Source organism: Vicugna pacos, chromosome 1, assembly GCF_048564905.1.
Source record: "Vicugna pacos chromosome 1, VicPac4, whole genome shotgun sequence".
Classification (NCBI taxonomy): domain Eukaryota; kingdom Metazoa; phylum Chordata; class Mammalia; order Artiodactyla; family Camelidae; genus Vicugna; species Vicugna pacos.
The window spans coordinates 83,573,071-83,600,272 of record NC_132987.1 but is presented as its reverse complement, the minus strand read 5'-3'; the positions used below and the strand labels follow the sequence as shown (position 1 = coordinate 83,600,272).

At 37.0% G+C, this 27,202-nt stretch overlaps 2 protein-coding genes across 10 annotated transcripts in view; one reads left to right on the top strand and one right to left on the bottom strand.

The window, feature by feature from the left end:
- CMSS1 (cms1 ribosomal small subunit homolog) overlaps positions 1-27,202 on the top strand; it is a 333,735-nt gene that overhangs the window by 140,657 nt on the left and 165,876 nt on the right. Inside the window, exon 2 of one of the 9 annotated variants that reach the window (XM_072966290.1) lies at positions 3,559-3,621. The exons of the other annotated variants lie outside the window; for them this stretch is intronic. Coding sequence (XP_072822391.1) covers positions 3,559-3,621 — 63 coding nt within the window. The remainder of the gene's footprint in view (positions 1-3,558; positions 3,622-27,202) is intronic. 9 annotated transcript variants of the gene reach the window in all.
- LOC102533676 (filamin A-interacting protein 1-like) overlaps positions 1-27,202 on the bottom strand; it is a 274,618-nt gene that overhangs the window by 140,176 nt on the left and 107,240 nt on the right. The window lies entirely within an intron of this gene.

The window sequence follows — 27,202 nt, the reverse complement described above, 5'->3', positions numbered from 1 at the left end:
TAGGTATTATCCCCAAATATAGAGAGTTTACGTAACTTACCAGAGGTTATTAAGAAAGCTAAGTGGCAGAGCTAGGATTTGATTCCAGGCCCTAAGAACATGTGGGGAAAGATTTAAGTTATAAAGCTAATGCACTGAGTCTGCAAAATTAAAAACATCTTTAGAAATGGCTCCTGCCTGCTATTGATGGTCACAACCACACACTCACTGGTGTGGTCATGACCAGCATAAATAAAGCAAGTATTCATAACTCCACATTTCATACCTTACCCACAGGCATTGCTATATGGAGGAGACTACTCTCCTGATGGCTTTCAGGAGTTGGCCTGGGTTTTACTAGCAGTTGTGGCTGCCTGCAACCTCAGCTGATCTCCCTCCCACCACTTTCAAACAGGGTATAGCCTGCCCAGAGAGGGTAGGATAATTAGGGTAACAGTAAACCAGAGAAGGTTTGAAATACCCTTAATTCTAGGGAAACAGAATTACCTAGCTGCGTTGCCAGTCCAGTTAATGCTGCTAAGTATGAATATACAGTTGCCCCGGTTTTCAAACATGTATGATTTTCTGCTAAGATTGATTGATCTCGTGTCGAGTGTGTGAAGATAAGTGTTTCTTGGGGGTAGAAGGGATGAAGATAGGTAAGAGAGAGGTTGAAGTGATGATGCATCAAGCCCATGTTGGATAGGAAAAGAAGTAAGAGTAGGAAAGGGCTGAAGCATAAGATCTGGTGGAGGAATAAAGGAATGAGGGTCTCTGTGGGCACAAGAAGAAGTGAGGTGGGAGGAACTACTTGAAAGGATTAGAAAAAGAAAAATAGCAAAGAATGTTGAGTGAGTGGGATGTTTACATTTTTTTCAGAGGAGGATTCTTAGCACTTATTCTTGCCTTGGTCAGTGGTATCTGAATAAATATCAGTTTGTTAATAACTTAATTAAAATGTGTCATAATTAAAATGTTAAATAGGCCAGACTAGAGCTCCTAGGTACAACCAAGGTGAAGCTGATCTTTTAAGTGCACGTGAGTTTATAATCTTAGAGCACATGTTTGAATATTTGAACATGATGATTAATCTGTTGCATGACTAAATAAAATCAGAGGTCATAGAGTAGTCTGTGATGCAGATTTACTCTATAGATTTATATGCCCAGTTGGAAGTGCCGTTGAGGTATAAGCAATGATAATTTTCAAGCCTCCAAACCCATTACAATTCAATTAGATTTTATATTTACTCACTTTTTATTTTCAATAATGATCTTATCTCCAGCTGGATTACAGTTCCCTTGAGATTAGAGGCAGTGTCTGTTTCCTCTAAGTTTCCCCTACAGCACCCAGCCCAGTATGAGGCCAATGGTGCTCACAATTACAGGGATCTAGGCCAATCACCTTATGTCACAGCTGAGGGAGTCGAGGTCCTGACAGGTAAAGTGATCTGCCAAGAGTTCAGGGCTAGGTAATGAGAGAGCCTGAGCCACAACCCAAGTTTTATTCCCACCTCTACTCTGCACCCTATTGTGCTGACACAGCTCAGTGAATCAAGTTCTTGCAGTCATCTGTGTTTGTGTCAGACACCCAAAGGAAGTTGATGTTCCTTAAGCTAGTGCTTCTCTGCCTGTATTTCCCAATATGGCTCACAGAGAAAATGGTATTGTTTATTTAGGACATTAGGGTAAACAGCGGAAGCTTTTGGAGGGCAACTGAAGCAAGGAATCCCTGAGGGCACCGACTGGCCTGGGCACTGCCAGGCTTCCCTAGGGAATCATGTCTTCATATACTTCTCATCTACTGAGTTTCCAGCAGCAGTTGGAAAACACTTCCCTAAGTTAACGTTAGATCCCTCGGACACCAGTCCCATCATGCACAAACACAATAGCTTCTCAGGCTTTAAAAGACTTTGAGTGTGAAAACTGTTCTTCAAACAGAAAAGAAGCATGACTCTTTCCATTGTATTTATTGGAGCACTTAATATATTTAGAAAAATATGTTATATCTATAGATAAATTGTAGTAAATTATAAATTTATAAAATTCATTTGTGAGTAAATGTATTTTCTGTAAATGCTTTGAAAGATTACATTGGTCCAGGAGAAAGTGTTTTCTGAAGAAATTTAAATCCTACTATCCAAATATATCATTTAGTCTCCACCATGAGATAAAGGATATAAGCTTAAATTGTACAACAAATACATCAGTCAGATACTTTTCTTTTGAGGCTCAGCAGTTCATGACCTTTTTTTCTTGTGTTCTTCATGTTTGGGGGAGCTTTATAATTTTTTATCAAGGAGGAAAGGTAGAAATACATGTGTTCTGTGGATATAGCACCATGTTCTCTGAAAGTCATGACTGATTTTCCAGATCTTTAGAATTGAGATAAATAATAAATTTGTAACTTGGAGTTTCTCTCACATACTTTTCTGGATACGTTTATGTTTTAACAGAAAAGTGGACATTATAGGGAATATCTCTTCACAATATCTCTTACAACAGCTAAATAAAATCTTCACAATTTACAGGTAAATAAGTCCTTAGAGAAATTGTTTCTTAGCTCAAAAGTAGGTTGGAAGGGCACCTAAGCAGTCTGCATAGCCTGGGGTTAGGAGCTCAAAAGGGCTGGGAGTTGAGATGGTCAGCCCTGCACAGATCTCTAGGAGTGAAGTAGGCTCCCCGACCAGTGGCCCCTCCTTCCTGCACCTCCCATCCTATCTAGCCTGAAAATCTGCAGATACCAAGAATACTATAAAGCTTGAACATGCCATTTAAATGTGGTGGCATCTTGAACCAAACTGTAAATATAGAGAGAAGGGCATGAATTAACAGTAATAATAGTAGCCCCATTTACTGAATGTTTATAAAGTTAATAGTGATCAGCAAACGCAGTCTGTTAGACTTCAGCACTGAGATGTGAGATCTCTCTTTCTGGTGGAGGGTGGTTTAAGTTATTGAGGGTCATTGGAGGCAGAGAAGAGGGCAAAGAGAGAGGCATAATAAACCTGGAATAGTTGTTTCTGATCCTGGTCTGAGGTAGGAAGGAGAGAGGACAACAGCGAGTGAAATGAGGCACAGCTTTTTAATAAACATGGATCTGGACCCCTACCCTTGCCCTTGGCATTCCTAGGGTGTGAGTCCAGTGATACGTTGCAGCTGGTCCATACTGGCTCATGACTACTAAATTCTTAAGAACTATGTGAGTTGTTTGTTAAACAGTCATTATTAAAAATTAAATTATTTTAATTGCAAGTAAGTAGACAAGTTCTTGAAAACAGGGATAATAAGTGCTCAAAGCTCATCACTTCCTAATTTACTACATTGTGCTCTTGTTACTTATGCTTGTTCTCTTCCTAGCTCCGTATTCTGTGATGTCATGTGGGTAGCTTGAAATCAGCCATCATGGGAATATTTGAACCATGGAAATCGGCAAATGCAACAAATTAGGATTTTTTTTCCCAGAAAGCCAGTTGTTAACCATTTACCAGCACACCAGTGGATGTTACGATTATGTGCCAGCCAGCGGGAATGAGGGATGTGGTATTTATCCCAGTGAAACCAAATTTGTTGTCTCTAGGTTACGTATCTTCATCTTACACTGTGCTGCCTACCTGGACTGAGGTTAAAAAGGCAAATGTAGGTAAGCAACAAGTTTCTTCTGTACAGCACAGGGAACTATATTCAATATGTTGCAGTAACCTATAATGAAAAAGAACGTGAAAACAAATATATGTATGTATATGTATGACTGAAACATTATGCTGTACGCCAGAAATTGACACTTAGTAAACTGACTATACTTCAATTAAAATACATTTTTTTCTTAAAAGGCAAATAAAATGAAGGCCTAATGACTTTTCAAGTTCCTTCCTCTCTGTTTCAATTGCATACACATATGCCTAATGGCAATTAAAACTATTATCTCAGTGAATTATGATAGTTTACATTTCTATGCACCTTTGTATCTCCAGTGCACACTATACATTCAGTCCTTAATAATTTATAAGTGATGTGTTATGCCCTTTTCCCAGAATCTGAACATATCATTGATCAGCTGTAGCACTTTCACAAATTTCTCTCCTCAAATACAGGAAACAAGTTACTGGTTTTTTGTTGTTTTTGTTGTGTATTACCAAGAAAAGTATTGTTCCCCTCATCTTCTTTATCTTCTTCACTTTCTTATTCTCTCCTTCCTTCTCCTTCTCAGCCTAAGGCCTGCATCCTTCCAGCTAACAGTGACTTTTTTGGCTATGTAAAGTTTTAGAGCATGGAACTAGGTACATTTCAGTCTAGCAGATTTCTACTTCTCCATAAATGCTTGCTGTTGTGCAGAGCCCATCAAAATAGTTTGGAGACTTAGTCAGAATCGTCCTAATAAACGTGTTGTATCAGTTTTGAAAAACTATTTGAGGAGTGGGATCTCTGTTTCATACAGGCCTCCTGTATAAAATGTAACTGCAGAGAATGAATCAGTGGAGCATACCATACTGGACGACAGAGCAATTTACTCAAACTGGATTAACTCAGGCTGGCAGAGCTCTGAGCTGCCTTGATTGGGAGCCCTGGATAGAAGTTAGATGGAGTACACCTGACAGACCCTCTGTACTACCTCAGATGTTACACAGGTGGGAGGTTGGATGTCTGCTAGGTGACCACTGCATTCTCTTTTGGTTCCCTTCTGAGAAAGAAAAATTGGTAAAAGGGAAAAAGAGATGGGGCAAGAACAGTCCAAAAAAGAAGGATAAAGTTCTTAGACTCTCTTCACACCCTAAGAAATACTTTTTTAAATGCTTGGATTAGGTCTGGAAATGACTACAAGCACAGGACTCTTGGAGTATGTTCTTGGCTCTTATCACTACCTTTGACTCTGAGCAGGTCAGCTGACTCTTCCACCTGTAAAATAATATTCCCTCTGACATTAATACTTACCTCATGAGGCTATCTAGAGGAGAATTTTAGTAATAATTTCTTGTGCTTACATCATTACTTTCACAGAGAGATCAAAGTATTTTATTTATAGAGTGAAGCTTCTTGTGAGAAATGAATACAAGTATTCATTTTTTAGAAATGAACTTAAGCCATTAGAGCCTGAATTTAATGCATTGCAGGGGGACATATGGTACATAGTGATCCAGTGGTCAAATGAATGTTTTATTCCACTAAGAGTTCCATCTTTGCTCCTTCTTTTGTGAATTGAAGAGATACAGTGAGTCTGCATACATAGATGGAAGATTCCATATACGTGATCAGTGTGGTCTCTTGGGACTTATCCAGAGCTTGAAGAGCGGTTAGAACATCTTTGATAACACTCTTGGACCTTGGTTATGGCAGAAAGACACCTGAGATACCTTATTCCTGGACTATACAATGCCACTGAAAGATTCCAGAGATAGACGATGTAATATGGGAGTGTTTTCTCTGTTCATTTCAGCTCAATTCAACCACAGTTGCTTGAGTGCCCATCATATACATAATTTTGAGGAGTGTAGAGAATGAAAGAGGCACAGCATGCTCAAGAAGGTTAAACTGGCATTAACAAGGAGAGGGGAATGAGATTTACAAGTCGTACTGGGGAGAGTTAGAAAAGCACCACGGTATTTTGGGTGTTTGAAAAGGGGAAAGATTATACTTAGCTGAGTAATCACAAACACTTATTACCTATGTGCCAAGCAGTCTTGTTCATTGGAGAGACATAATTCCTGCCCTAGAGATCCAATGGTGAAGATATGTGCAAATACGTAGTTTTAGCACATCCTAGCCCATACAGTGATCAAGGACAGTTAGCCCAGGTTGCAAATTTAGAGAAGGCTTCTTGGAGGGCAAGACTTCTCTTAAAGCCTTAAAAATTTAAAAGACCATGGAATGGGAATTCCACACTGGAAGATTAACATCAAAGGCCCACAGCGTTTAGTCTTCTTTCATCAGAAAATGGCAGGCTACAGAAAGTTTGGTATTATTATGGCCTAAAAGTTAATTGGAAGTAGTAGTGAGAAGCATGGCTTATGTTAAAGGACCTATCTTTGCTATCTTGTTTACTATTAGTATGAATACTAGTATGAAGTGTGGGTCATCAATAAATATTTTTTTGAAAAACTGAATGAACAGTAAATTGGGTTTAAGCCCCTGAGGGCTATCCAAGTAAATAAATGTGGGAGGCATTTGGAGAGAGTCTGGACTGGAAATACAGATTTGGAAGTCACCCATTATCAATGATATTTAAAATTAAGAGCAAATGAATTTGCACAAGTAGAGTATGTAGAGTGAGCAGAGTAAAGTACCAATGGAGAAGCCTTGAGGAATACAAACATTCAAGGCCAAATAAAAGAAGAGGAATCCATGAGGGAGACTGAAAAAGGAAAAAGAGAGAAAACAGAGATTTGATACATGTCCATTGGGAAGGCATTATGGAGTTCACTGGTGGGAAGTTTTCAGTGCAATGGCCAGGGCAGAAGTCAGATTGTGGTTTGTTGCAAGGTAAATGGGAAGGGTTGAGAGAATTGAGTGAGCACAGACTTCTCTTTCAAATCACTAGAAGAAAAAGAAGAGGATGGTTCACTAGGGGGCAACCCAAGTTCAAGAAGGGGAAAAAATTAACTTTAATATGATGAAAGATTTAAATAGGCTCTGGGCTTAGGAAAAAAAACTGAATAGTCAGTGAGAGGTTGAAGATTTAGGAAATAAAGGGGATAATTGATAGAACAAGATCCTAGGAGAGATGAAAGAAGATTTGGGGCCATGTGTGGAGGGGCAGAGCCTTGAACCAGAGGAGGAACACCTTATCTTCTGAACAGGAAGAAATAATATAAGTATAGGTCCAGAGATATCTAGGAAGGGGAAGGGGATGATATTCAGATAATGTATGTGTAATTGTCTCATTGAAGTAGAAGATGATGTCATCTGCTGAGAGGGATGTGGCTTTGGTTGGAGTCTTGAGCATAATAACAGTTCTGAAACATTGCAGAGTAAAATGAAAGCAAGCTAAGTGAGAGACTGAACAGAGATCTGAAAGCTGATTTTCTCCAGTTGTGCTCAACAGCTAGAGCATGAAATGTAGAAAGTATATTTTTGAATTAATCCTGTATTGATGTTTTTGTTAGACAAGTGAAGCAGGAGGTCCAAAGTAGTTGATGATATTGGTGAGAGAAAGGCTTGGGTGATGAGCCATGCTATCTCAGCTGAATAGAGTAGTGAGGCCAGGAGAGAGGTCAAGAAACTTTAGTTCTCCTGGGACTGAAAAAGAGAGGTAGTGAAAGCAAAGGCAGGAGGGGATTGGAAGGATCGGAGACTGTGGTTGTCTTTGGATTTGGCATGGGAAGCAGACCCACTTGACACTTAATTCCAGAGTCGGACCTTGTTGTATGTGACCCTGGAGTTGAAGAAGGTGAGGAATCGAATAGATTGTCTGTGTGGTTACTGAAGTCATCCAGGATGGTGATACGACAAGGGATGTGTTAAAGATTGTAGCCAAGTGCCCTAGTCTTGTTTTAAAGGAACCAGGAGATTAGTAGGAGGATATCAATGAGAAGAGACCTTTGGGCAATATAAACCTCAACAAATGGTTTAGAAGCATCTATGAGAAGAAAAAACAATAACACTTTTTGGATGTGTGCTACTCATTAGGCATTGTTTTAAATATTTGGTTGAATCATGTGAATTTGCTGATATTTGAGCATTTTGATCTATAAAAATGGTAATTTCATACTGTTCAGCCTCATGCTGTGTATGTATTAACTCATTCATTTTCACCACCTTCTGAAGTAGGTGACCATTTAGCAGCTAAGCACATTTAATAGGACCACAAAAATAGTAAGTGACTTGCCCACAGTCATCTGATAAGTAGTAGAGCCCAGTTTCAGACCTTGGCAATCTGGCTCCAGAACCTACAGTCTATCTGTTCACCCTACCTCCACTGCCCTTTAAGCCTTAACAGTTTATGAGGTGTGTGAGACTGAACTCCTCTCCAGTGTAATAAACTGAGATAAGTGCCATAAAGGAAATGAATGTGGTTCTCTGGTCACTCATACCAACATGTTCTTACTTCCCCACCTTTTCTATTGTATTCTCTTTCATTCCCAAACGTCTTAATGGCAGAATACTTTCTCTACTTCCTTGTCTAACTGAAACTTAATGTGTCCCTGGTTTCCTTGTAGGAGTTCACTAGTAGGCAAGCAAGGAAGGGAATTCTAGACATTGCATGTACAGTGTAACAGGAGTTTGAGAAGGAGCAATGGATACAGTTCATTCAGAAAATGGCAAGACATTCTGTATATGGACCATCAATCAGGGTAGTGGGAGAGACAGGTGTGTAAGGGAGAGCAATAGAGGTTAAATCAGAAGCTGATATGGGTCCTTCATGTTGTAGCCAGCCATTGAAAGATTTTAAGGAACAAAATGCCATGAACAAATTACACAGGTGACCCTTGAACAACAGGTTTAAACTGCATGAGTCCAGTTACTCATGAATTTTTCCCAATAGTAAATATTACAGTATTACTTGATCTGCAGTTGGTTGAATTTGAAGTTGCAGAACTGTGGATACAGAGGAACTGCAGATATGGAGGGCTAACTATAAGTTATATGCAAATTTTCAACTGTGGGGAGAGTTAATGCCCCTAACACCCGCATTATTCAAAGATCAGCTGTAGATAAATGACTGTAAGGATGCAATTAAAGAGAGGAAAAACTAGAGGCAGGAAGATGACTTAGGAAGCTGCTGTAATCATCCATGTGAAGATATAGGGCTTGGAAATGGTCCTAGCTATGTAACTGAAGAGGACAGGGTGTATTCACGAGATATTTAACAGTAAAAATTGTCAGGTTTTGGTGTCTAAGAGTGTGAGTTGATGGAACCAGCACCTGAGATCATCTTGCAAGAAAAAAAAAATTGATTTGGAAGAAATCCTCTTTTCTAAATGTTGAATGTGAGATGTCTGTAGAATCCAGGTAGAAATACAGGTCTGGGATTCAGGAAGTAGGTTCACAGGAGATACAAATGAAAATATGTTAGCATACCTTGATTTCTCTGAGACTCACTTCCAAAATTGCTACTTCCCTCATCAGTATCTGTCCTGTGGCCACTCTTTGATCTAAGTTAGTGCTAGAGTGTGGGGACAGGGACTTGAGTGGACTATAGTTTTGGGTTAGGTGCCTTCATCAGGGCCTCACCCTGTGGAATCACAGGAAGATCTGGCATAGGGTCTACGGTATCCATAACTCTCCATCTACTGAGAGTAGCCCTCTCCCTGCAACATCACTTCTATAAAAGAGGGTAGAGTAGCTTCCTAATGCCTACTGAAAGAAAAACAACATGAGATTTTTTAGTTTAAGTTTTATTCGGGTTCTTACTGAGGACTATAGCCCAGAGAACAGCCTCTCAGTAGCTCTGAGGAACTCCTCCAAAGAGGTGGGTGAAGAGCCAGTTTATATGAATTTTTTCAGCTGGGAAAAACATGTAGTCAAGCATTCATCTTGGTAAAAGGTTACTGCTCATCACAAAGAACAGACATCGGACATTAATGATTTTAGTGCTTTTGGTTGTGTGGGAAGATACAAGAATCTCAGGTCACTGAAATTCTTCCTGAGATACGCAGCTTAACTATCTAAAGGTCTTTTATCTATAGCACAAAATGCCTCAACTGGTTTTTTCCACCCTGAATTCCCCCTAGGGCACAGTGGGTTGTGATTTAACCCTTCATATATCTGGATGATAAGCAACACTCTTTGTTCCTTTTTTTCACACTAGCATGGATGAGTGAATGAATAATCACATTGAGGGGGGTCACTGGATTTAGATTATTCTAAAAAGCCACCTGTATACTCTTTGGGTGGGTCCTGTGCAAGTTTAATTATGTGGACCTAGTTCCTGACCTAAGTGTATGTAGTCTAGAGGGAAACTGGGAAACTATAGATTAGGCATATAACTAGCAGCACACTAAAAGTACAGCCAAAAAATAGGTTAAATGGTTAAATATAGATAATGCAGTCAGTGGGAAGCAGTAAGTGAATCAGTGTAAATATTATCAATGAAGAGGGACTTGGTCCTGACAGGAACAGAATAATATTGCAGAGACACAGTAAATATTGACAAATATGCAAAACATGAGAGAAGATGTCATTCAAATAGGGCTTTTTTAAATAAATGTGATTTGGAATAGGAAGACAACCAGTCTTAGCTTTCCCAGAAGTTGAAATAAACTTGACCCAATGGAATTCCCTAGTCCTGTTCATTTGCCGAGTTGACTTAGATTCCAGGGATTTGCATGTGGAAAACTAATGCCACGGCAGGATTACCAGACTGTAAATTCATCCAGAAGCCTGATGATATCATAAACCGTGAGAGGCCAATGTCCTCCAGCAGCATCAGAAACTTCCCAGTTTGATTTAGCGCTGGTAATCCATTTTATTCCTCTCCATTAGTTATTACAATAATAACAGATTGGCGACACAGCCCCATTTTCTGCCTTTAGTGCTGTCTGCTGCTGGGCACAGCTGCTCCCAGTCATTCTTTCCAGTGTAAATAATGGTTCATGTTTCCGTAGGCTGTCGCGAGATGTTTCTGTGCTTGTGAAATGAGCCCATGTCACCACCCTGTTGGGGAAGATTGAAGGTATGGGTGAAGCCAAGGAACTACCTAAGAAAGCCAGAGCTGAACCCCTCCCCAAGAGGTGCTTTTTGCTCTGGAGGACATTTAGATTGACTTTAGGTTAATGTTAATGATGTGAATTTTCTAAAGTGTGGAGCAAGAAAATTCTGTCACTTGCATCTGTCTGATGCAGGCCTGTTACTTTGGAACTTTTTCTTTCATGTTAGATGTAAGTAACTCCTTTGTTTTGAGAGGGTATGTTACAAGGCAGTAAACACTTCAGCAAAGAGCATCTTTTGATCTTCACGCCTTTGGCAATAAAAGCTGAGAGCCAGAAATAGGCCAAAGAATTTGGGGCAGAAACCGCTGAAAGCTTCCCTTTTATCTAGTCACAAAATTAGGTGTAGAACTGTAGGAATAATGGATGGAATAACAATTATTAAGAAAGTTGAAGGGCAAAATGAAGCCACCTGAATGATAGCTGAAGTTTGGATTTAGAAATCTGTTTTAGAACTCAGTGAATTGCTTAAGAATTTAGGAAAATTATCTAGACATCGCATAAAGGAAATAAATAAAGATGTTTTCTGTTTCTCTTTCTCTCTTCCTTTGATCTCTGTAGGCATTAATGGGTTTGTTAATAAATTTTAAATACTGGTTTGAGATACCATTTTTAATAAGAGTTCAATAGGTAGACACTCATTTTTGTGTGTGTGCAAATTATGTTTTAAAAACTGGTCTGTTTCTACAAATCCCATTACAATATGATTATTAACTCAGTCTCCTTCTAAATGTTAAACCATGTATTCATAAAAACAGAAATCCAAAATATGCAGGTATGAATACATATGCAAATTTTCCTTTTTATCTTATTTTGACATTTTAAATTGTATCACTGTATCTTGGCAGACATCTAATGTCGACTTTATTATATGGAATTTATCAATATCTGCCCTTCAGGCCTTACAGAATTCATACTCTCATCCTGTACATAATAGACTGAAAATCAAAACCCTACCATGGTAAGGGGAATAATGAACACACTACACACTTGATGACAGAAAAATAGACTTGCACTTAAACCTCTTTTTAAGGACACGTCTTTCCCAGTTTCAGTAGCAGTGAGGATGGCAGATATTGGGGATGCAGGTATCCTGTCAGATGTTCAGTACTTCTTTTCCTAGGCCTGGTTTTGAGGTCTGGGGTGGAGGTAGGGGGCAGATTCGTTCAAAGTTTAGCTGTCCTTGACTGATAGTATATAACTGATAAATAACTTTTAAAAGAGCCTGTGTAGTTTCTCATTTTATTTTGTCCCACTGTTTCTTATAGTCTGCAGTTCCAAATATCTGCCTGAATTGCTCTGTGATAAAAGGAAATCTGAGACTATGTTCCATATTCCTCCCAAGCTTTAAGACCAACCAAGAAAGCTCTGTGAATATTTTTCAGAGACAGATTAGGGGGCTGTGCTCCATCTTAATGGCCTTTTAATTTGAAAGTTAAATTCAGTCCTTCTAATTGCTTGTAGGTATTGGACAATATGAATATTTCCATTGGATAATATGGAGAGGACAATTTATCATTGAAAGCCTTGTCGTTTTTATCTTAGCTGAATCGAGTGCCAGTATATACAGTTTGTGCTTTCAAGCACAGGTTGATTTATTACGGTGTGGACCTGCAGTTTTTAGAGGGCTTCATTAAACTGAATTTTTTGGTAACTTTAGTAAAGCCTCTTTTTTACCTTGTTGACTTTAAAGTCATCACAGTCAGGTCATACAAGTTAGAAACAAGAATAAAAACCCAAATTTGGAGGGAAGAGCCTACTTATGATATTCAATAAAAATTCATTCAATTTTATTCAACTAAGGGTCATAATTCAGCCCGCAGGAACCAAGATGAACTACTAACTGCATGAAGTGAGCTTCAAGGAGATAATGAATATTTCAATGTTCTCTTTCATACTTCTGAGTATGAGCTCTGGTGTCTGCCACGTGTTCGTGGATTCAGCACCTCCACTTCCCAACTCTGTGAACGTGGCATGTTGCTGGCCTTTTTTGCATTTGCAAAACCAGAAAATGGCAGCATGCTCACAGGTTTGTTAAGATGAGTTCACGAGATAAGAATAATGATCAGGAATTACAATTAATAATATTGAGTGTCTGCTAATGTTCCAAGAACTGTGCTGAACATCTTAGATGTTCTTGGTTAAATCAATGAAGCATCCTTCACACAACAGGCATTCAGCTTCTACCTACTTCAGCTCTTCCCTACCCCAAGTTTACCATATTCCTTAGGTGGAAGGGATTTTGCTTATTTGTTCTTGTATTCTCCCATTCATTTGCACATCTATTCATCAGATACATAATGAACTCCATCTGGTTCCAGGAACTATTCTAAGTGCTGGAAATATAGCAGTGAATGACCAAGAGAGACAAAGTCCTTGCTGCCATACATTCTAGCACAGGAGACTAACAGTAGACAGATAAATAAAATGTTGTATGTCATGTAATAAGTTCTATGAAAAAAATTAAGTGGGGTAAGCAGATAGAAACTGCTGTACCAGGAGACTTGGAGGAAGAAGAGAGTTCTGTTTCATACGGTATAATCTAGGGAAGGAGACATTTCAGCAATCCTGAGTACCAAAGTCATTCCAAAAGTGACATTCTTACTAAGATGTGGAAGTCAAATACGCAGTGAATTGTAGAAAGAAAGTTTCAGAAAATCAATAGCATACGTTATTGCGTATTTTCCTGGGCTAGCAAGCAAACAGTAATACAGTGTCTCTTTTAATAGGTATAGAGCACTTAGAAAATAGAGTATAGTAAGGCTGTGTAAGTGTGTGCTGCTGTTATAGGGGAGTAAAAAGATACTATGACCTACATACACTACTCATTCCAGCTTGTGACTAAATAATAATTATCCAGAAATTATGCATATAGAATAGAATTGGATGGTAATGTGGTATTGTCTGTTTATTGGATGTTTTCAGTAAACATGCCATGCCCCAAACAAATATATAGACACCATGAACTTGAGAACAGTAATTTCTCAGGTAATCCAGATTATTCTTGCTGGATCTAGGCTTGACTGCAGGAACAGTCTCAGCCCAATGATTTTCTTTCAGCACTTCAAGATATCACTTGATTGTCTTCTGTCTTACATAGTTTGTGGCAAGAAGCTTGCTACAACTCTTATCTTTGTTTCCCCTATATACTATCTTTTCTTCATCTCTTCTGGCTGCCTTCAAGGTTTCTTCTTTATTTTTGATTTTCAGTGGTTGGAATATATGATTTTGTAGTTGTTATTTATTTATTTTATATTCGTTGTTTATTATCCTACTCAGAGTTCTCTAGGTTTCTTGGACCTGTGGTTTAATGTCTTTAATTATTTTTGGAAAATTTTTGACCATTTTCTTCTGTCTTGTTCTCTCCTGTTTAGAGATTTTCTCTGATTTCCCACCCTGCCCCCATCTTTCTCATGAGTACCTAGTAGAGAGTGAGTTTGAATGCCCCTGTGATTGCAGCTTCCAGGAGTCCTGTACTTTCACTCTAGGTTATAATTGTCCTTTAGCAATTTCTTAAATATTTAGCTGAATTCTTCCAAACTGTTTGTAGTGCCTAATGTCTCTTGCTCTGTGTTCTACCACAAGTGAGCCAGTCTACAAGTTCCAGATTTCCTTGGAGGAACCTGTCCCTTCTTGGATTTCAGGATGTTTACCCTGTGACCTAAGCTCTCTGTACTCAATTAATGTTTTTGTATTTTATTCTACTTTTTCTTCTTTTTAGGATGAGTGTGACATTCTCTCCAGCTTTCTATATGCTAGGTGTAATCAGAATTCTAGCCCAGTGGTTTTTAAATTGTTCTACAGATGTGCTTTAGGAGTTCTACAAACATGTGATTCAAATTTTATTTTATAAATATTTTAACTGTCTAAAAATTGTCATAAAATAAATCACACTACAATGTCTTATATACCAGAGTTACATTGGAGAACTACCAACTTAAATAACTATGTTGCTCTGTTAACTGTTTTTTTTCAGACCTCATGAAATCTGCTACCACTTCACACTGTCTTTGAACTTCTAGTACCCATGGCATTGATTAAGAAGGGTGTGGCTCTGCATATCCCAATTCAGCCCTGTGCCTGTCTACACGTGTAAAATTGCAAAAGCAGGGTTCAGTATTGCAAGCATATATACATAGCAGTCAGTTAAATGCCAAGCAGTGTCAATGACACCTGTCTTCTCTGCACACCAGTTAGTTAGGCAGGAACAAGTGAATAAACCATATGCTGCATCATGACTTTGTTATGGCACATATTGGTTTTTTCTTGATTTATTATAAGGAATGTAAGTAGTTTTAGAATATTTCTAATAATTCAAATATCTTGCTGTTCCTGTTTCAAGTCTTTGGATAGATTTCATTTGAAGACTTAAAAACAAAAAACCTTTTGAAACTACTTACCTGTGTAAATCAAAATTTTCTTGACACTGTGCAACTAAAATGAAATACAGAAGTAAGTATGCTGGAGGTTGAGGATAATTAAAGTATGTAACTGTCATCTCCCAAATCATACATTTTCATGTCAAAATGTCCTTGTTGTGAACACTAATTAACCTAAAACTACATCATACATTTAAATGTAGGAGATATTTTCTTAGATTAAAACTGCTTTTATCTGTTTCTTCATTGGGGGTCCTCATAATACTTGGTTTTCAAGAAATAATTCCATTGCCAAAATATGCGTACCCCCACTGTAGCCCACAAGATAAATTTAATTTTCACTGATTTGGAGGAAAAAATAATAATATTGGCAAACACTTAAATAGAATTTACAGTGAGTCACATACTTTTATAAGCATTTTACGTATATATTATTTAATTTAATCTTTGTATCAACCCTATGAAGTCAGTACTGTTGTCATCCGTATTATCAGATGAGGGAAACGGACACATGGTATATGTGAGAGAACACAGCTAGAAAGAAGCAGGCCCAGGACTCAGACTTAGGCAGGCTGGCTGCAGACTGTGGGTTTCAAACCGTTAGCTGTGAACTATACTGGTAAGCAGAATGTTAAAGAGGAAGTCTGAATTCAGTATGAGATTTTACTTCATTTTCCTACATAATGTTATGTTTGTGTCTCTCTCTCTTTCTCTCTGTCTCTGTATCTCAATTTCTCTCTTTTTTCTAGCTGTATTTCCTTTTTTCCACTTGTATATTCAGTGGTAATTGTGTTAATTACCCTTCTGGATGCAGTAAGACCTAATAAGTTAATTTTTTAATTTTATTTTATGCCTTAGGGGTTGGAAAGTAAAGGCCAAATGACTGCAGCATAATAGTTGAAAGCAGCTGGGTTTTGGTCTGTTCTTTTTCCTTTTTTTCTGAGTAAATTTAAGATATTGTATATATCAACAGAGTCTTATTCATTCCACTACCTCAGCTTGCTACTGTGGATGTTTTCATTCCTTCTTCATTGAACATATTCTCACTGAACATTCACTAGGTGCCAGAGGCATTGAGCGTCAAGGACTGGAAAATTAAGTAGCTTAAGACATGTTCCTTTACTTGTAGGCATATTTTGCCCAGGTCATGGGTCTTGGTGCTCACAGTTGAGGCATTGTGTGTGCTTATTAAGTGACAGTCAAAATCTTTGCTGTGGAAGAAAAGTCCCTAAGGAATATTATTTAATTTTAATGGCTATAGTTTTGGGGTTGGGCTTTTTTTTAATGGAAAAGTAATACTTCTAGAAGGAAGAAATTAAGGAAAGTGCTTTAAAAAAAAAAAAAAAAGTCAAGGAGCATTTCAGAAAAACCAAGTCACTGAGAATCATATTAAATCAAACTGTGGATGACTGGGACTTGAAAGGACTTTAGAAATATGCCTATCAGTTTTATTTTTGCTAAACATGGTCGAATGGAAAGAAGGGGAAACCACACTGTATCTAATGCTGTCACGTATTCTCTTTGTAGTTCAAAACATCTTCATTTTGAAAATCAACTGGTAGTTTATATTCAATATAAAACATCACAGAGTAGTCAAAAATGGACACTTTTGCAGAAAACTGTATTTTGTGTAAAGCACATTTGAAATCTTAGGAGACTGGATTTATAAGCTTGAAGTTCATATGGGTTAGATGATAATGTTAAAGATGAATATGTACTTAGAGAAACCAAATTTCTTTCAAAGACTGTCCCTTATTATTTGGTATATACAGCACAAATTGAAGATACTCTACACATTTTTAAGAAACTTCATTCATAATTTGACATTTTCTTTCCCCTGTAGAGAATGCCTCTTTGTTGACCAACATTTTCTATAGGAAATTTTTGCTGAAATTTTTCTCCAAATAATGATAAAGAAACCTAGGTGTATTGTGAAACTTTGTTAAATTAATTTTTTTAAATTGAGTATTTTTATGATTGTGTGATTTGTTACCATAGAGTGGTTTAGGATTACTTGTGCTAAATACTAAAACCTGAGTTAGTTTTAGATAAGAGCAGTTTATATAGGATCTATTATTTCTTTTTTTTCTTTAAGTGGTGGTACTGGGGATTGAACCTAGGATCTCATGCATGCTAAGCATGCTCTCTACCACTGAGTTATACCCTCCCTAGAATCTATTATTTCTGGTGGGCTTCTCCTAAAAGTCATTTTCTAATTAAATGTTTAGCTGAAGAACATAACAAAAGTTATCCTGATGAGTTTTCAGATGAGGTGGGACCAGCAGAAGTTGGCATGACAATGACAACCTGAGTCCAGGGTAGCCAGAGACTGGACCTTTTGATTTGAGATTAAATGTTTACCAGACGCTCCGCATCAACCAACCCCAGTCAAGAAATGCCAAGAGAGATAGTTAAATGTTGAGATTTGCCGCTATTTCTTGTCTTCTGGAAAGATAAAACAGCATGAGCACTGGCATGGAGGGGTAAAGCAACCTAGTGTGAACTGTACAGTTTCATAATAAGGAACATAGGCTAGATGAGCAGGTAGGCAGTATAGCGTGAAAAGAAAGTATGCCACACAATGCAGCTGACCATCCCTAAGATAGTGGGAGGCCAGGGAAGAGGTTTAAACAAGGAAATAGCATTAATGGCTTCTTCACATTTTGGAAAGGTCATTCTAGCAGCTAAGTGGAGGATGATTTAGGACAGTAAAGAATTAGATCCAGGGCAAGGGAAGCAAATTAAAGGTATATTCCAATGGTTCAGCATGATACTATGACAGTCTATAAGCAGTAGAAGTGGAGTCAGGAAGTAGATGGATTTAGAATGAGAGATGTCAAAAGAAGATAATAAATATACCTGTATGATTTGTTTTCATGGGATTTTTCCCTTAAAAGAAATGAAATTCTTTGGTGTCTACATGAAATACATTTCAATGACAACATGAAATAGTTGATTTTAGAATAGAAATCCTAAAATTCACATCACAAATAGCATAATATTTTAACTAAGCTTATTTAACTTTCAGATTTTATCAGAAAAATAATAGAATGGAATCTTCTGATTGGAGCGCGACACTGCTGAGATCAGAACTGTTGGGTGGGGTTCTTTGTGAAACAGTTAACTTACTTTGTTTGATGGATCCTAGCTAGTCATTTACAAATGTGGATGGAAGAAGAGAAATCCATTACCATCACTAGGAAATCAGTTTAAAGCACATAATATTCAAATATATATCATTAACAAAAAAATACCTTTAATTTGCAAGAAAAATAAAAATAAGCCAGAATTTCCTTGTGCAAATTATTATGTCAGCTGGACCTCTTGAAGATTAATATTCTGTTTTGAAGCCTCTCATAATTCCACCTACAGTCATCCTTTACATAAAATAAGAAATGGACATTTGAAAAGAAAACATTTTTTCAAGCCCTACCTCTGGAAAATATTAGAAATAAATTCTTTATAGTAAAGCATTTACAATTTGTTTACTCAGAGTAGTATGTAAATATAAAATATCCCCTTCAATAATTCCCTCTACTAACCAAATTCATCAGAATGGAAAGATTCTAATGATGTTATATCATGTTCTCTTTTCTAATAGGATAATTTCTGTGTGGGAACTAAAGTTCAAGATAATGAGCTAACATTAGAGTCAGTTGAGTTGTTCATAAGCAGAAATGGTTTGTTTTTTCTTTCCCTGTTTTTGTTTTTAAGCTCAGTCTCATGGGAAACAGGAGAAAATTCTTTCTTCATGAAAATTCCACTTGAAGATGGTAATGTTTTAAAAAGGGAAAGATTAAGCCTGTCATTGGATGTGTTAAAACATCATCTATACACATCAATACAAAACTAATTAATTAAAATATTATTGGCTTTTTAATTCTTGTAATTAACGTTAATGGAACAATGATGATTTCCATAGCACTACTGCTGTGGGGACATTAAGATGAATAAGACTTGGTCCCTCCTAGCCCTGAAAGAGGCCGTAGTTTAGTTGGAAGACAAATTCACCAATAGCTATAATATAAGGTTGAATTTGTCTAGTGCCTGAGAAAAACAAATAGAAAGTATTATAAAGGGTAAGGTAGTAAACTCATTTTTGGTTGAGGGAATCCAGAACATTATCCTGAAGAACTTGACATTGGAAGTTGGACCTGAAAGGATGGGAAGGAAGTATTAAAGCAGCATTGGAGGAAACGGAATTCTGATCCAAGATTACTTACAAGTTGGAAAGCAGAGATGATGTCATAGAGGTGATGAGAAGCTGACGTCAGATGAAGCAGTAAGGATAGCAAAGTGAGACTTACACTACTTTATAGCTGCCTTTGGAAGGCTTTGGAGTTTATTGGGCACTCAGAGCAAGTTTAGCTAAAAAGTTAGAGTCTAGGAGCTAGAGACAAATTGCCTGGGTTTGAGACTTGGGTCTACTAAATCTTAGCTGTATGATTTTGGACAAGTTACTTAACCTCTCTGTGTCTCAGCTTGCTCATGCATGATATCTGAAACTCATGCATCAGATGTTTTGAAATTCAGAATTTTTTAAAAAGATTATATCATATAGTATTAGATGTTAGATAATTTCCCCCAAAAGGTCTCAAGCAGTACCTCATAACCAACATATTTGTATTTCCACAGCAGACTTATGGGATTTATAAGTCGAATAAAAATGATACATACCCTTATATGCATTCAGTTCAAATTTTATCTAAATAAATCTGTTACAGATTTATGAAAAATTGCTGGCTTTCAGTGCTTTTTATATCTGAGAATTATGGATGAGGGATTGGGGATGTTGTAGTACTATTCTCGTAAGATTGTTGTAAGACTCAAATGGAACAATATATTGGTAGTGTTCGCACCCTGCCTGGCACTGTTACTGTTTCTGCATTTTTAGTTACAAGTGGCATGAGAGAGTAAGTGACATTTCCAAGGTCTCTAGCTTTCAGCACGTAGTTGAAAGCATTCAATACTGGTGAAGTACTATGTTTGCTGGACAGTTGTGACCCTTCCAACCAAATAAAGCATAATGAAGGCATGAACTTTGCCAAAACAGTGAGAACACAAAGATACTGGGCTTGCTATGGAGATACAAGGGTGAGGGAGGAGACAGAGAGGACCCCAGGTTTGAGAACAAATGACCTCTTGCATTTGTGTGGGTACAGACTCCTCACACTGTCAAAGCATTGTCCCATGCTTTGCTTTGGTGAGCCTCACAAGCACCCTGTGCTGGTTTGTGGTACTTGTAGTTTTTGACACCTGACCCTCGTCCTTTCACACCTCCATACATTTAACCATGCTGCCTCTGCTGCCCCAACCCTAACTCTGCCTCTAGCCTCAAACTCCTACTTAATCCTCAGGACTAAGCTTGAAAGTTACCTCTTCAGTGAAGCCTTCTTTGAATGATTTAGGAAATGTCAAACCCTCCTTCCTCCATCCAGGCTTCTATGGCACCTGTATCTGTCACAGCCTTTGGATGTTTCTCCAGTTCCTTGTCTGTGTGTTCTATCTCTCCAGCCATTCCCATTAGCATTCCCAGCACCCTCAATGATACATAATTGGTATTTAATACAGATTTAATGAACATATGAATCCACACTTTACAAGTGAAAAAGTCAGAGTATTTCAATAACTTGTCCAACATTGTGCAATTTAGTTGTAATTGGGGTTTAAACTAGATTTGCCTGATTCTATAGTCCATGTTATTTTCTCATCTTCACCTAAAGGAGGAAAAATTGTGGACAGATATTTATTCATACATGTACAGGTGTAAATATTGGTGAGAGTACATGAGGGGATGTACAAAGCCAAGTATAATGTTTTTTGTATTGTACTTTTCTGACAAATACAATATGCTCTTTTAGTCATTTATAAATATACATAAATAGAAGTTTATACTTTGTGAGTTGTTAAATAGTCTTGTTTCTGTAAATCTAATATGATTATTAGTTTAAAACAGTAAAACAATATAGAGAAATTGAAAGAATTTGATAAAAAAAAAAAACACCCAAGATCTACTAACCCAGAAATAACCTCATAAGATTTTAGTGAGCTTCACTTTAGATACTTCTCCGTGAATAAAGACCTATGTTTATAATTTGCATAAGTGGGATATGATGCTATTTCTAGAAATAAAACAGATGGTGACTTTTACCTTCAGTATATTTTTATCAGAATTCTCTTCTCTTAAAAAACCTCAGACATGCCAGGTGTATTCCCACTTCTGAACCGATTGGTTCACACTCTGCCTAGAATGCTGTCACTTAGAGCCACTAAGCTAACATTCTAGACTCCCTCCAGCTTTGCTCACAGCTGGTCTTTTTGGTGAGGTCAGCCTGATCAATCCACCCCTACACTTCCAGACCTTTCTTAGACTGCTCTTCTCTTCCTTTTTTCCCCGCAATTCTTAATACCTTCTTACCTGCAATATCATTTGCTTGCTTATTATATTATTGTTTGCTTCTCTCCTTAGAAAATCAGTTCCATAGAAGTAGAGGTTTTATCTCTTCATTCAGTGACATATCTCTTTTGTCTCTTGTAAATGTTTTTCATGATGTGCAAAGATATATATGAAGCACCTTGAGCAGTGCCTATCACGTAGGCATTCAGTAGATATTTGATGAATGAATGAAAATACTACAAGAACAAAGAGTTCTGAATACAGCTTTAGAGTTGGTTATTTGAGGCTCTCTCATCCCCTTATTTGGTAAATTTATATGAACTAATAAATTCTTTAGTATTTAGTGAGCTCAGTAATTAATTAGAGCTACAGATATCTTCAGTTTTTACTGCAAAGACAACTGAATAACCCTGGCTATTCCTATATATTTCTGAACCTGCTACTATCAGAAGATTGTTACATAGAAACTAAAGTGTTTGACTGAGAATATGTGAAATATATTTCATATCTGAGTATATAGTATGCTGTACTAAAATGCCTCATAGATAATTAAGGCTTTTGTTTTGTGGACATTTCATTCTTTCTAGAATCCAGAACACTGCATATTTTATCAGAAGTCAGAGATGAGTGCTCAGGCCAGTGATATATAAGAGAAATTCATTCTCCATATTTTATTCTAGTACTACTTGATATTTGTTGTCTAGTTGGAAAGATTCTTATTCCTATGAAGACATAAAAATTGGGGTAGAACTCCATAGAAATATTTTGACGTATGTACTTTTGTATATGTTATTTGATGATAGTATATGTAAGTTCACATCTTCCCTTTTCTTTGTTGTGCCATGATCTCTTTTCTTATGCCAGTCATGCTCATTATACATTTCTCAGCCACCACTTTAATCTGAGGCTGTGTGTTTATGAGTGAATGCAAATTTTTGTTCAGGTAATTTTTTAAATTATTTTTGAATTGTTTAATCAGGAACTAACAAGACCACTGTTCATTTGTATTACTCTGTTAATGCCATATGTAATATTTCATAGAGAGATCCTCGTTATTTCAAAAATGTGCATATGAAATTCGTGATGACAATTGAACAGCACAACCCTATGAAGTGGTAATTTATACAGCAATAAAAAATAAATAGATCAATGTAATGTGGGCTTGCAGCTGAAGGCAGCTGTGTTAAGCATATTTTTTAGTCACTTACATCAAAGTAATGCACACAGTACTGAACAAGAATGTGTAGGGCGGACTTCTTTGAAGTACCCCCATTTTAGCTGTGCTTTTTCTACCCACTCTATGAATATAAGGGAATTCATTGTTCTGTGTCCATCAGGAATGATAAACACAATAGTGAACTTATCAAAAATGCCTTTTAGAGGGTTCAAAACCTTTTTACAGCAATTATCTCACTTGCCTTTAGAGCCTTTTTAAAAGAATTTCTCAAGGACATTTTTCTCTAATTTCTCTGAATTATGAAGTAGCCAAGAAAGATTTCTCTAGCATTGATGTAGAGAAATTCAAGCAGCCCACTGTCACCTAGAATCTCTATTCCCAACTGTTCAAGCTAATATTCCGTATGACTTTATACTAGTTACCGAGAAAAGTAAAATCAGAGGATGAAAGTAAAGGAGAATAGACAATCTGGTGGAGCAATTTCAGAATGTAGCACAACTTGCCAAAAGAAGTAAGAAGATGGATTTGGTCACAACAGGCTGGGAGAAGGCCAGGAGGGGAAAAAATCCTATACTACATGATGTAAATCAGTTACCTAACAGGTTTTCTTTTATTGTTTTGTTGCTTAATCTCTTGATTTCTGTGATATGTTAATCAGAATGTAAAAGGGATGTGTGTGTTTGTGTGTATATGTGTATTGTATTCAGGTATAAAGCACAGGGTAATGTTAAACTGAGTTCTACCAAATGTTCAGGTATGGTATAACTGATCCATATTTTTGAAAGTACATCACAAATTGGCTTAAGCAGATTTTTTTTTAAGTGAAATTGGAATGTGATTGTTTTGGAGCCAAAAATGCATTCTTTGAGTGCAATTTTACTAGTAGCAATTCATTTATTTATTATGTAGGATGTCTTGTCAAACCAAATTAGAGGTTGTATTTTGTCTTCTCCACGAGTAATCTAGAGCCAGGAATGAAAACCACATAATATATTTTTAAGATTAAACCATTTATTACTGATAGATAATGGCAGAGCAGAAACAGAAGGCACCAGTTAGTCTGCATTAGCTCATGAGCCCTGGATAACTTTTTTGTGAACTCCGAAGGTTTGTGAAATTCTATTACTTGCATTAACTTTCTGATAAATTTCTGATGTGGTCAGTTGTCCTCTATCACTGGTCACTGCAAGTCATTCTGCACCCTGCCAAGGGGTTTCTATTCTCAGAGGATCTTTGCCAAGAATTTCCCCCTTTGGGTGCATTTTAGAAAGAATGAGTACCTTTGCCAAATAAACTCAGCCTCCTCTCTGGCCAACCATTTTAACCACTATGGGAGAAGTATCCCAGTGTGTAGAAAGGAAAGAGTTGTATAGTAGTAACAGAAAAACCTAATTTTTACTCAGAATCCTTCCTGATTGAGAAGCTAAGTTAAAATCAAGAATCCTATATACAGCTGATATTTGTTGAGAATAGTCTGTGTTGCCAAATACCAGCCCAAGGTGCAGTGTACAGAATAAAAGCTGAAATAGTCCTTTAATCCTATGCACATATGAAATAATGCATTTAGATCTGGGTGCCATATCCCCTAAAGATATATTAACAAACAAATGACCACAATGATAAGGGATTTGTACAACCAAGATTCCAGAGTTAAATAAACTGAGGATTTTGCTCTTGGAAGAAAGGATTTAGTGGGAACAAGGTAAATCTTGTTAAATATAAATATTTAAAGGGTTTGCCATGAGAATGGTATAGGGGTGGGAGTGCAGGGCATATGTAGTTAGAAGTAGCATGTTTGATATGTCTTTTTCTTTATAAAGCATAAACTGTCAAAATTAAAGCTCAGTAAAACTTGAGTTAATTGGAGTAGAGAGAGAATTGAGTGAAAAATCCTAATGGAGGTCATAGTTTATTTTTAAAATGTTGAGAAACATTGCTTTTGAACATTTAAAGAGCTCCAAAAATGGAATTGGTTGTCTAGTAAGATAATAAGTCTCAGGAAAGTAAGCTAGCCAGTGGTTTTAAAAATAAGTCTGAAATTTCTCTTCAACCTCCTGAGTTTCTTTTATAATCATAAGAAAAGCTTTGTTTCAGAGGCCACTTCTAAAGTCCTATTGCATAAATCCATGAAGCACATTGAAGGCTAAAGCCATGTGACCCCAAAACAAATTTGTATCACAATGCTTTGATATTAATAGGACCTTAAAAGGTACAATTTGCATAAAGACCAAAGTCAACAGCAAGAAATGTGTTCACAGAAGAATTAATTGCTTTAAGATACTGAAATTTCTTTCATATGTTTTTGAGTTTTATAAGAGGGTACAAGGTAGGAAATTGTAGTCATTTTTATTTTAAGAAGAACCAAATATCCCAAATGTATTTAAACGATAAGACATAAAGATTGCTTACTTCAACAGGATGCTTGATGAATGGTGCCCATGCATCAGTGTGTAAATTGATTGTGATATATCTTGGGATCAGGTGGTCTTTTGTGAAGCTTGGTATGCTAAATGTATTGTAAAATAAAGAGAATAAAAATATATGTGTGTTTGGTGGGTTTTGTACCTTTTAACAAAAGTAAAAAGGATATCACCAGCAAAGTAATAACTCATTTTGAGAAGTGCTGGTAAAGGGTAGTCTCCCTTAAAAGTTCCTAGTGGAAGAAAATAAAGAACACAGTACCTACATGAGTTGTGGAATTTACCTGAGGTTGGTTGTTTATTATATTTAGTTTTTTTGTTTGTTTGTTTATGAGGAGAATTGAGATGTTGCTTTGTCAAACGGAGGAATAACAGATTGCAGATGGAGAAAAGGGGAGAGAGAGACAGAGTGCGCTTGAGGTAAAATGACGTAGTGATGGGTATGGGCCCAAGAACTCAAGCAGAGGTAGGAGGAGAATGGTTCTTCCTCTACTTAACTGTTTCTCAGCAGGGGACACTTTTGCCTTCCAGAGGACATCTGGCAATGTCTGGCAATAATTTTGGTTGTCATTAGGATTGGGTGGTGCTGTGGCATCTAGTGAGTAGAGGCCAGGGATGCTCCTAAGCATCCTACAATGCAGAGGACAGTCCCATACAAAGAAGAATTATCCACTTCAAAATGTCTCTAGTGCCAAGGTTGAGAAACTCTGATCTAGTTGGGAGAGCAAGAATATGCTGGAAGATTGTACAGAGAAATATTTAGGTGCAACAGATTTAAACTAAAGAAGCTTGAACCCTATGGCCTTAATCTTATTAAAACAGAAAGCCACATGTCTGACAAAACTAACAATTCTGTTATTAACATGATCCAAGAGTCAGAATTAGTATTAGTTTAGCACAGTCTTGAGACCTCAGTTATTCTCTTCATGGGTACATGTAATAAAAGTATTTTAAATTCCATTTTAAATTGCCTGCATATGTCCAATGAGCAAGTCAGCAAAAATGCTTTTGTTAACGTAAAAATAACACTCTAGCAGTAAACATTTCATTAACTTGATCTGGCAAATAATAATGCACATAGTTTTAAAACAGAGCTGTCAATTTCTCATCCTGTTGAATTCTTAAAAGGTTTCGAGGGTAGTATTCTTCTAAGCCATTACTCTGTTTCTGAGGAATATATTTTGCTGGTCAAAATAAAGTAAAAAAAGAGCTGGTACACCAGAATGCAAAGATGAGCTGTAATTTCATCTTTTGTCAATGCATGTTCATAATAATCAAGTAATAGTTTATACTGTTGTTCTATTTCAACAACTTTTTTATTCCTATAACAAATGAAAACTTAAAGCATTGTTATGAGATTGTTGATTTTAATCCAAACTATACCTTTTTTTAAGAAAGTCTGAAATTTCAGTCTTCTGAGTTTCTCTTAGAAACTTTTAAAAGCCATTTCTATTTTTTACTTCAGTTCTGACGAAATGGTACAAACAAACAAAAATAACCCTTTCTACTTGCTTTCTCTAAATGTGGAAAAGTAGAATTGTCTGGATTGGCTCTATACTTTTTACAAAACCTCCTGTTATGATAACACTTTAACTCCCACATTGACCAGTTGTTCTTAGGGTTAGTTCTTCCATTCAGTGATATGTGCCTTGGTCCTGTATCTGGAAGGTGCCTTCATTCTCCTGGCTTCTATCCTGATTTCTGTTAAAACTTGTTTCAGAGTAACAAGTCATTGGAAACTTTGTGTTTCCAAATTGCTGTATGGAATTGTTAGAAATGTGACGTAACTGTGTTTATACCTTAGCAGCAGGTACATCTTCTCATGGACTACAAAGGAAAAATTAGGGGTGATTTTTTTTCAACAAATTCTTCAATCTGACAGAATAACATTTACATAATGATCCCCAGTTCATAGAGCATTTTCATATACATCATGTTGTTTGGATCTAGCAACAACTATGAAGTGAATAGTGTTATACTCTTCTTGGAGATAAATAAACTGTTAATTTAAGCAAGGCCTATGGCTTGGAAGCTCACAAAGTCCAAAATGAGCCTCTTGAAATTAACAGCCAGGTGTTCTGATTCCTGCCATATGGGCTCCAGTCCTGAGTTCTGCTCTGCTTTCTCAGGGACTCCTGACCCTGTGTCTAGGACTCTAGATAATTAAATAGGGGGTTGGGGGAGTGGGCAGAGGAGAGAAACAGGGGG